The sequence below is a fragment of the Sinocyclocheilus grahami genome, unplaced genomic scaffold, assembly GCF_001515645.1.
Source record: "Sinocyclocheilus grahami isolate Dianchi unplaced genomic scaffold, SAMN03320097.WGS_v1.1 scaffold646.1, whole genome shotgun sequence".
Taxonomy (NCBI): Eukaryota; Metazoa; Chordata; class Actinopteri; order Cypriniformes; family Cyprinidae; genus Sinocyclocheilus; species Sinocyclocheilus grahami.
In genome coordinates, this window is record NW_015505825.1 from 872,798 (window position 1) to 885,066 (window position 12,269).

The 12,269-nt window shown below is 37.2% G+C and overlaps 1 protein-coding gene across 1 annotated transcript in view; it reads right to left on the reverse strand.

Annotated features, from left to right (window-relative positions):
- ralgapa2 (Ral GTPase activating protein catalytic subunit alpha 2) overlaps positions 1-12,269 on the reverse strand; it is a 199,530-nt gene that overhangs the window by 152,425 nt on the left and 34,836 nt on the right. The window contains exon 3 of the mRNA XM_016242121.1: positions 9,535-9,584. Within this exon, the coding sequence (XP_016097607.1) occupies positions 9,535-9,584 (50 nt within the window). The remainder of the gene's footprint in view (positions 1-9,534; positions 9,585-12,269) is intronic.

A 12,269-nucleotide genomic window follows, 5' to 3' on the forward strand; every position in this document is an offset into this window, starting at 1 on the left:
TACGCCGCCTAAATGGTGCAGTGAAGTATAGTTTGAAAGGCTGCGTGTTCGGCTGTACGCATACGCTGACCCGCTTCAGACAGCACACCAGTAGCGCTTCAACGCATGTAAAGAGTTGGGAGAAAATCGGATATGTGTCAGATCCGCGTCATATGCATCAGGTTTTAAAGAGACAGCGCTGATTTTAAAGTGAAACCTGCTGAAGTCTGTTATTGATGTAAATGACAAAAGAACTAAATAAAAAGAGAAATCCTTGGACTGTTCTAGTCGCTGATTAACTTTTGTAGCTTGAATAAAGATTAATATGTATAGTTTATGCTTGTTTTAAAATCACTTAAATTAAAAGTTATATATAAAAATATGTTTCAGAGCCTATTAAATGTAAAAAATAATGACTTTCAATTATACTGCAATGTTGAATGGCTATTATTAATAGGTAAAATTGAGGGAAAATGCACCAGCAGGACAAAAACATTGTAAAAATGTTTAGTTATTGTAGTAGTAATAACTGCTTGTTTTTGCAAAAAGAGTTTCATGGCCGGTAAAAAAAAAATTTTGGCCAGTAAATTTTATCATGTCACCAGCCATTGGCAGGTGTAGCAAAAAGTTAGTATTAGGCCCTGTATACAGACCTTTAATGAAGATCAGATGTGGGATGATTGCAACTGAATTCATCAATGTGTTGAGATGAATGTTTTAAATATACAATTTTGAATCTAGAAATATTAAATTATTTACTTTAATAATAAAATTATTATTTCTATTGAATAATAGTAATATTAAACGGTACTTAAAAATTAAACTAAAACTGCCAGTAGGTGGTGGCAACTACATCACTAGATTTATTTAAAAATGCACGTTCATTCATAAATGAAACACGGCTGTGTTTGCTTGGAGATACGCAGCGGCTCAGCTGTGACTTTATTGAAACTATTTTTGCTGACGAAACTGAGCAAAATCAGGCAATAGTGTTAAATGCAAGTCACTTAATATTAACTTCTTGTATATTGAACTGTTATATTTAATCAATATCACATTTGCAAACTCCCTTGCGACGTCCCATTATCGGTGCGATGCAACGCAACGCGTAAAAAGACAGTATAAGTCATTATAATCAGTAATTATGTCCCCACTGGATGCAACAAAATCCTCGTTTATAATGGGTTTTATTGGTTTTGTCTCATCGCGCCGGGACACGGCATCAACAGTATGGTAAGGCGCGTAACATTTCCGTCACACGCTTGAGGTATTCGGCCAATCCCGACACACTGGATAGCTGGCCAATCACAGCACACCTCGCTTTTCAGAACAATGAGCTTTGTAAAAATCGACGCGTTTCAGAAAGGTGGGGCATAGAGGAGAAACAATCATGAACAGTATGTGGAAAATAATGTGTTTTTTGAATGTTAAACCGCATAAACACATTTCATTACACCAAATACACAAAATAATGTTCTTTTTAGCAACATCATATGAACCCTTTAAGAACTGCCAAGTTCTCCGGTAGTGGGCAGAACTAATGCGCAAACGGCAATCTCATTGGCTGGCACTCATCTATTATAGTCCCTGTTTTGATTTCAGCAAATCAATTCGAGCAAACGCAGGCAATGTGATTAATATTCATGAACCCAGCAGCTCATTAATCATTAGTGCGTTTTATATTGTCATTAGTAGTAGAATTTGTAGTAGTATCGTTATCTTATAAGTTAGGGTTTGGCCGATAGACGAGGTCATCGCCGATGGCTGATAGACATCACGATGTTGAGCCGGCATCATGATCCCCCCATACCCCCTGCAATCTGCCGCATCCCAATACCATGTTCGGGAAAAATATTACGTGTATAAGGAACCTCTAAAGGGAATAAATAAGAGATGGGAGGAAAATATATGTTTCAATAGCCTACTTTCTCTCGCAGTTATATCATTGGGTAATTGTACTGTATATAAATTGCGGGCATCAGGGAGCCGATATTATGCCTGACATTGAAACTGCTTTTGAGTAGTATCGTTATCTTATAAGTTAGGGTTTGGCCGATAGACGAGGTCATCGCCGATGGCTGATAGACATCACGATGTTGAGCCGGCATCATGATCCCCCCCATACCCCCTGCAATCTGCCGCATCCCAATACCATGTTCGGGAAAAATATTACGTGTATAAGGAACCTCTAAAGGGAATAAATACGAGATGGGAGGAAAATATATGTTTCAATAGCCTACTTTCTCTCGCAGTTATATCATTGGGTATTTGTACTGTATATAAATTGCGGGCATCAGGGAGCCGATATTATGCCTGACATTGAAACTGCTTTTTAATGCACGATCGATTTTTTGTTTCACTTTCACTTTCGAGATTTGCGATCGCACGTACTGTTTATACTATAGAGCGGCAGTACTTACCACACGTTTTACAAGATTAGATGTTTGTCAGTGGTGCTCAGGATCTGCAAATCATTCAACATCAACCTCGGCCATCTCTCCTTACTCTCTTAATGCTGTAAGTGAAATTGAATGTACTGTAATGTAACAGGCAACTGTTAGCAATCATTATCTGTTTTCCGTGCCTTTCTGAATATGGATTTATGCTTCGGGCACACCCCCTAACTCCCCCCCACCCCCTGATGTCATCGTCCATCGCAATGTTTTACTGTAGACATCGTCCGATGCCAATTTTGTAGACATTGTCCAACCCTATTATCAGTATTATTTTTAGTTTTTTTTCCCCCTTTTTTATAGAGACACTAAATGACAAATAATATTTTCAGTTAAAATGACAATTTTTTTGAAGTTAATCTACTGCAGTATTTCCTCTCTCAATTAGTAAAAAATGTGGTTAACGTGGTTTAATTATACATTTCAAACCGCCCAGCACTAGTGGATTCTGATTACCATTGCGTTCACGGAATCAACAGATATTGCTGTGATACATACTCAACGCTGCAAAAACACTTTGCAAGTAGAAACCTTTAAAGCTCCCCTGAGCACAAGCACAAATATGCTGATCGCGTCAGTTGCACTGATGCTCCTAAATATTTTTTTCATAGACACACGCAATAGTTTTTAGTCGCAAGTGGTCGCACTATAGAGCCCTGTAAACCTCTAGTTCAATACACTGAAATATATGTAAAATTCAAGTTTACTTAGGCTAATCAATTTATGTTGAGACATTTCCGTCACACGCTTGAGGTATTCGGCCAATCCCGACACACTGGATAGCTGGCCAATCACAGCACACCTCGCTTTTCAGAACAATGAGCTTTGTAAAAATCGACGCGTTTCAGAAAGGCGGGGCATAGAGGAGAAACAATCATGAACAGTATGTGGAAAATAATGTGTTTTTTGAATGTTAAACCGCATAAACACATTTCATTACACCAAATACACAAAATAATGTTCTTTATGTTGAGACTACATGAATCTTTTTTGTTGCATTAACTCATACTGGGGGGTGGATTGTTATTTCCCAGCATGATTTGAATGGGGCTGGATCAGCAGAGTAAATGACGAAATGCTTTTTTTATGCGTTTCTGAGTTAAGGGGACCTGTTGCAGAGTAAATGACGAAATGCTTTTTTTATGCGTTTCTGAGTTAAGGGGTTTTTTAAAAGACCTTTTTTTTTTTTTTTTTTTTTTTTTTATGTTCGACTTTAATTCAGTTAATGTTTATTTAGTTTCAGGTAACAAAATTGTGTTTCATGGTTTTAGTATGACAATAACCCTGGTGGTGTGTCATCAAACATGATCTTCAGCTTACACATTAACAAGACACAAACAAGAGTTCACTACATATTCGCACACAGGAGAATGCAGTATTAATCCACAACTGTGCTAGATGTCTCGATGGTGCCAGACTCAAAGAGAGAGGCACAGAGGAGGAGAACAATACCAGCCCCCACACCCCCTGCCTGACAGCAGCCCAAGCGATCATCTCTCCTCTGCCGACCCATAAAAAAAGGGGGTCAGACACCCACCACATGGAGGTGTTTTCCGTAATCCCTTCCAGCATGGTCACAACACAAAACAGCAGCCATGACAGGAAGGGCTGCGACACAGGATGAGGGACGAGGGAGGAATGAGGATGTGCTGGTGGAGACGGGCCTGTGTAAGATGGAGGTTGTGAAGCTTTTGTGCTGCATTGACAGTGTGGTGCTGCCACCGCGTTCAGTCTACTGATGGCTCCTCTCCTGCTGTCGCTGTACGCAGGCGCTCCGCCACACAGCTGATGCCAACGTGAAAAGCTTGCAAGAAATTTTCAAGCTAATGAGATGTTCGATTTTAACACAATGTCCACTCTTCTCATTTGACGAAGATTCGATATTTTGAGGCTTGCAGTTGAATTTTTGTTTGCTTACCACTTATCCAGTAAGAGCATTATACTTATATTACACAACAATATACAGTTATTATAGCACTTTTACATATTTCATTTTATCCAAATAGGTAATATTTTAAAAACAATCTTTGCATTTTATTTTTCAGGTGAAGTTTATGTTTGTTGAATATATTTTTGTTTCGGATTTAGCAGTTATAGTGAAAGCATGAGCTCAGGAGTCATCAGAACCTTTCCATCTAATATAAGCATGACTGGTACAACTGGTATTTAAAAAAACACCCTCAATTAGGAGTAAATAGTTAAATGTATGCACAATTGGCTCAGACTCTGAAGGAGTTGAACCTTTTTTCACCATCAAACCATCTACAGACACCCTGCGTTTAAGTTAACTCACCAACCCAAGAATGTGCTTGTCCCAAATCATAGTAATAAAACTAGGATGCCAGCGATGCCAATATAATCTTTCTATTTGATTTTTCAACTGAATATCTGAATGTGAATATCACTTATCATCTGCCATTACTATAGAAGAGCTGACAATTCTCTCTCAAAGTTTTAGCTTACTGTCACTTGTAGTACAAAATAAATATTACATATTGTAATAAACTCGCTAAATGTGCTAACCTGGGCCCGTATTCACAAAACATTTTATCTTACCACTAAGAGTTCTCCTAAATAGCAGTAAAAGTTTTTAGCTAAGAGTTTTCTCTTAAAACCTATTCACAAAGCTGCTAAGAAAAACTTTTACTAAGGAATAGAGAGCAGTCTTAAGCTAAGAGTAAGGGCAGGGTTGACCTTGTTGCTATGGAGGACGTCAGCATATTTACTAACTATGCACACAGTGATTGGCTGATAGTCTCTGTCAGAGATGTATTCATAGATATAGTGTAGAGCGCAATATTATGTTGCCATATTCAAATAAGGGTTTTAAAATAAAAATGTTACTTGCCACATTCGAATAAAGATTTTAAAATGCAGGCTAAGTGTCACTAATTAAACAAGTAGGCTATATTCAGCTAATTTTCAGCCTCTTATATGTATGCTTCTCGTAAACAATTAGTCAATATGCATTAGGGCTGCCCTCGACTAAAGATTTTTCTGGTCAACTAGTAGTCGTTCATTTTAAGCATTAGTCGACTAGTAGTCGCACTTTTATTATTAAACCATATAAATCATAATAATGAGCCTTTAATTGCATACATAGCCTAATAAGCGCTCAAGCGCACGCAAAAAAAGGCTTGCCACAGCGCACCGGCAAATATAATTATGAATGTGTTAGGGAAAAACAGCAAGTACACTGCATTAACGTTTTAATAATTTATTGTTACACTAGTGCTTTCTGTTTTCGGTTTAAGAGTTGAAGTCTGCGACACTGACTCCGCAGTATTGTATTGTATTGTATTGTAGCCCTTTATTGTCACTGGTCCCAGGTACCAGCGAGAGTATGCGCCTGTATGCATGTTTCATACGGATTACATAATCTGACAATATTTGTTTGCTATTTGAATTGGTTCATTTAAAAGTTTCACTCTCTATAGATATATTTTTCATGTCTGTAATAGGCTAAGGCAAGAATACACAGAGTTTCGAAGTGACGCGCTCAAGTTCTCAGAATCCGAGACAGCAGAAATCGCATCCTATTTTTGCTTTAATTATTTTACAAAAGTGCAACATTTAGTTGTTATTCTGAGTACACACGAAAAAACGAAAGTCTTTACAGATACAAAAGATGCATTACTCTTATCTGTATGACCAAAAATGACAAAGTATTTTAAGAGCAAATGATCGCACCGGTGCCTCCATCTGTCATGCAGTAGCCCAAGCACACTGTTCAGCTTCCACACTCTGCACAAACTTTTTTCTAGGCTAACATTAGATTGAGGTGCCATGTTAAGTTGCTACTACATATTTCAGATGATAAGCCATATTGAGGTCGATGAATGTTAGGTGAGCATATGGATGTCCTGCCCGATGTACTATATTACCACACAGACCAGCAGTTAACGATCTGTCCATCACGGACTGCATGATTTCGCCACTTCGTGTGGAATTTTTTTTTTCTGCGACTAATAAAATTTGTCAACCAAGCCTCTTCTCATCGACTAACGGTTAGTCGACTATTAGGGGGCAGCCCTAATATGCATATAAACAGCCTTTTAATTAATAAAGTAGAATAAACATGGCTGATAGTAAGACATGCAAACATAAAAGAAAATCAAACTGGACACTTGACCAGCTATTTAAGGATATAATAAAAAATTTGGAGTTGGGATAACCTCCAAACCAAAGCCGATACCTTTTTAAAAGCTCATTATCGTCAAATGTTTCTAAAATGTTTATATTCTGAGGCAGATTGCTGGCGAATACGGGCCCTGGTTTTTAGGTGATTTTTTTTGTAAGGGTAAACTTCAAAATAAATTGTCTATATCCACAGTGAGGAAAACACAGCTTAAAGCTGCAGTCTGTACGTTTTGCCTCTTTATCGCCATCTCTGTTCCAACCTGGAATTGCAGTTACTTGCGAGAATTATCTAGCTTGCGTGGGTTGTGCACCGGCACGGCTCCAGCGTGGCTGAATCTAATGTTTTGAGGAGTATGTGTGGCAGTCAGTCACCACACCGATGTGAATCCTATACTTAGTAATCACAGATTCTAGCCTACGTCTTGGAATATAACCCAAATAAGAATTTTCACCGCATATTGTCATCTGAACAAGTAAGTAACAAGTCTGCCACATTGTTCTGACCAACTGAGGAAAAAAACATTACAATAAATCATGCTACCAATGGTGATTTAATCTAGCGATCAATTAGCTCATATCACATCAAACCAATAATAGCAAATTATTATTATTGTTATACTTTATTCTCAGATTATTAATGTTAACAACATCAGCATTGCGTGGCTATGAGTATAGTGTGTGTGTAGTACAGTCTAATCTCTAACTGTCATACCATTCGAATTTCATATTAAGAAATTAATTTAACCCAAAAAGCAAACTATACTCCCTTCCAACTGGTTGCCTTTAAAATACAAATCTTGTGTAATCCCAGGCTATCTGTAATCAGAAGAACATTTAAAACTGGAATATAATTTAATTTCATTCACATGTGTTTCATATAATCCTTTCTGGATTACAATCCGCCAACAAAATGATTTTTTGACATTTAATTATTCTAGCTGCTGTGAGAAAAGTCTATAAACGATCGGCCACCTGCAGCATCCTCACATGCTATAGCCTAGTAGCCGGGACAACTTCTTTATGTTTACAGACATGACGCGGCAGCATGCTCGAATTTCCCGCGAAAACCTACCCGTACCACTCAAATTAGAAAACATTATTATAAGATAACCGTTGTGAATCGGGCTAAAGTAAGGTGATAGTTTTGAACACTGGCTGGTTATGTACTTGCTCAAATATTGATTTTGGATAATTTTTAACCAAAAAAAGTTACGGACTGCAGCTTTAAGTAGATGAGGAAAAAAAGAGGAAATATTAGGTCCATCCAGTCATGAGACAGAGTAGAGAGGAAGGAAAGTTCCACCTATTTATTAAAGGGGTCATATGATGCGATTTCAAGTTTTGCTTTCTCTTTGGAGTGTTACAAGCTGATTGTGCATAGATAAGATCCCTGAAGTTGCAAAGACTAAAGTCTCAAAACCAAAGAGATATTCTTTATCAAAGTTAAGACTCTTTTGAGAGAGGCGGGGGATAGAGGACCTACAATAATGTACAGTATTTGAAAAATAATGTGTTTTTTGAACATTAAAGCATGTCAACATATTCTGTTACACCAAATACACAAAATAATGATCTTTAAAAAAGCATCATATGACCCCTTTAAGGAGCTGCGGGATTATCCCGGGAGATTCAAAGTTCATTTCAGGATGTCAGTACACGCTGATGCATTGCTAGCAATACTGGAGCCACATATAAAAAAAGGACCACCAATTTCCGTGAACTCAGCATGCAAGGACCTATACAGTGCTTTATGCTGCGAGACGAAGTGGAGGGAACTTGTCAGGATTGTTTTTTTTTTAGTTTCTCCTAAATCAGCAAGTTAGGAGCTACTTTTAGCCTTAAGAAGTTTCTGAATATGGGTCTGATCATTAGACTGGAAGAGCCTCCAACACCTAAAAAACCCTTTGAGACAACCACAATATAATACCACAATATCTTTCATGTGCAGGTGTAAACAACGACACACCAAAATGAGAAGGTTAGGAGAAACCGTCGTTTAAAAGAGTTTAAATAATCTTAATCAGTCATAACTACTGGGGAGAAATAGCACAGACACTGGACAGAGACAAAACTGTGTATTGAGTATGCATTGACCGACTGTGTTTGCCAACATAAAATATAATTTGAAAGGCTGCACATATACATGTACACATAAAAACTGAAGGGCAGTGTGATTTTAAGTGGGCAAAAAGGACAACCGTATTTTTGTTAACATGAGGACAGCACTTGATGTTTGGAGGAAACAAATAATGTGTAAACAACACTGGTCCTCCGAAACTGACAGTGTTTAGACAATAAGGAATATTAACTGTAATTATAGAATATCTATCATTATACAAATAATAGTGACTCAATTAATTCAGCAGGTATCTGAAGACACCAGTGGACCATGAAAAAAAGTAACACCAGAGATGTGTCAATGTATCATCCAACAGTATTTCTTGACTAACAATTGATCATTTGAGCAATATTAATGCATATATAACTGCCAATATTAAATACAAAAGATCCTAACCAAAATTAATAACTTACAAATTAAGCATATTTATTGTGTTGTAGCTTCAGCTTTTTCCACTTATAATATAATTGATGAACTCAAATGATTTCTGATTAAGCATATAAAAGGCATTTCCCCAGGGTGACCATTCAAGTTAACGTCTGTTGATGCGACACAAACTCTCTTCTCACACCAAGACACAATTTTTCCTGAAAAAAAAGAAAGCCTGTCACCACCCTGAGCAAATGAAACCAGAGAATGCTCTGCCTGCCTATTTGTATTGCAAACTAGAGTCTACTTTTCAGCCAGGCAGGAAAAGGACACAGGGAGGAGGGCACCTCCAGAAAAAAAAACAGGAGAGAGAGTGGAAAAACCTGCTCTGCACAAAAACCAAATACCTACAGTTCAGCTGTTTAACAGCTCATCAGCAACAAACCACACTAAACACTGATGAATAAGGCTTACTTCAAAAATAAAGAGGATGGAGTCCAGCTCCTCCCGTTGAGATTTGTTCCCTGAAAGAAAGCAATAGAATTAGTTATTGTGTAATTTTACAGTACAATCATTCATTCGTTAGTGTTTATTCACTCAGGCTTGTGCTTTTGCTGTGGTTAGCTATACAGTTATGATCTATGGTGCTAGAATGCTGAAATGTTGACAATATTTAATATTCAGTCTTCAATGAATCAGGGGTGGGCATGAGTACCAGAGTACTTAAAAGTGATTGTGATGATCGTTTGACTTATCGTTTGGTTAGCATTGGAACGGCATGCCGTACAGGCTGGATAATTCTAGTGAAACTATGGCTTTGAAAGTGTGCAGTGATGTCTGGAATACATCAAAAAGTCAGCACAATTTAATTGTTGCTCATTGTTAGTTCATGTTAGCTTATGCATTAACTAATGTTAACAAATGGAGCTTATTGTAAAGTATTACCGTAAATTATTTGTGCTTTAGCTGCCTGCGTTTCATTAACTGCCTGTGTTTTAGTGCATTGTTGCAGGAGTTAGACACTATAGCAATGTCAAGTTCATTTGCATTCCTTTTAAATGGAATGCAATTACTAATAATTGTGCTGCCTACTTTCTCTTCATGGATTCTGAAATGCATAGGGATGTCTTGGTAAAACTGATTAAAATATAGTTAACTCTTTACCTGCCACCATTTTTTGATGTTGCCAGCCAACACCATCATTTTCAAAAAAGTTTCATTGCCCCAGAATATTTTGTTGTATGAATATCTGAACATGCAATATCAGGGTTTCTGCTCAGGATTCAGGATTTTTAAGCTCAAATTTAAGACCTTTTAAAGACCTGCAAAAATAAAATTAATACCATATGAGCGGGGTAGGGCAATGTCTATAGTACCATATTAAACTGTAAAATTACTGCAAAAAGCATAATTTACAGTTCAGATACAAGTTTTCACAAAAACAAAATGTTTTATAAAATGATAAACTTTACATTTCAGCCTTTAAACCATTTTTAAGAAAATGGATGAGTCAAAAGTATTAATTATTATATTAATTTAAACAATTATTATCAATAAATTATTATATCAATTAAATAACATAAATTAGGGGTGTGTGATATTGACAAAAAAATGATATCTCGATCATTAAGCCATTTTTTCTAAAAGTGTGCACCATCTTTTGAGTCAAATTCTTGCATTTGGGCTGTTACCAAGCAAATGAAATCAGTATCAACAAAATGTATCTTTGCAATGCAGAGGAAACACAGAAGCTGCATTAGAAGTGGCATTTAGATGTATTTACACACTGTTTAATGAAGCTCTGATGGACATGGAATACTCTAACCTGCAATTACAAATGCATACTTTTTTTTGATATTTTAAACATAAAACATTGAAAACTGATGTTTGAAATCATTTTAAAAATGAAAAAGTACCTTAAATGTGAAATTAAAACTGCCAGTAGGTGGCAGCAAATGACTGTTAAGTAAGTCATTGTGATTGAACCGAATCATTTAAACGAAACACCATCATGTTGCTCAGAGACACAAAACAGCGCTGTGGCTGTGTTTGGGATGATTTTTGTTGGAGAAATAGAGCAAAAACAAGACATATGGTGTCTAAAGTGTAAGTCTCTTAATATTAACTTCTTGTTTATTGAACTGTTGTATAAAATAAATATCACATTTGTAATCATGCCTGACTTTTGGAGAAAAAAATGGCACTCTTCTGGTGATATTAACTATATGAAATGATATGAATATATACATTTTCTGCCCCATATCTTGAATTATGTGATAATTCTAAATGCATTTTAATAGACTGATTCATGCAGTGAAAGAACGCACTATAATTGTGCACGTGCACTCACTAGTCTAACCTGCTAGACTTCATCACGTAATGTATGCGCACATACTGTAGGCGTTTTGTTTGCTTTTCACGATATACTCGATAATATCAAATCGCACATCCTTAAAACAACAATTACGATATTATCGACCAATTGATCGGCCGATTTTTGCCATTTTTTAAATAATCGGCATCGGCCGATTGTGCTGCAAATTAGGCCGATTTATAGGCAGGCAGCTAAGCGCTGTTGCGGAACTCCCTCTGGCTGCGTGAGACGGAGCAGCTCACGCTCTGTAGGCTGCAGCAGCCGCGGCTTGTTCACACACAGCCTCAGCTAATGGCAGGGCAAAACAGACTGTTTTGAAAGCGGGATTACGCTTTACCCTGCTAGAATTGAGGCCGGAAAGTTATCATATCCATAAGTGCAACAAGTCATTTGCATGTGAAAGTAGAAACACGTTCAATTCAGACGAAACTTCTGGGCTGATTATAACGTGCACGTTAACTTTCCTCATGAAACGTGTCTGTGGGTCCGACAATAGCCTCCACGATGTCATATATTCGCTTGTGGCCAGCGCACTCTAAAGCAGTTATGAGCAGCAGGCTGTGTAATATGTGTGAAATCTTTTATTTTTGTTATCACTATGGCCATTTGGCTTATAGCGGTGTCCAGTGTTTCCTATACATTGAGTTATTTGTGGTGGTTCATCACAATATCAAAACTGACCGCCACAAATAGAGTTTCCAAAAGGCTTATACTTTGTTGAATAAAATGAGCGCTTCACGTTTCAAAATTAAAATGCAGCGCGGGTGTTTTTACATGAACGTATCTTTGAAAAGAACCGACTGTCTTCAGAAAAGCTTCGATGTCATTTTCATTT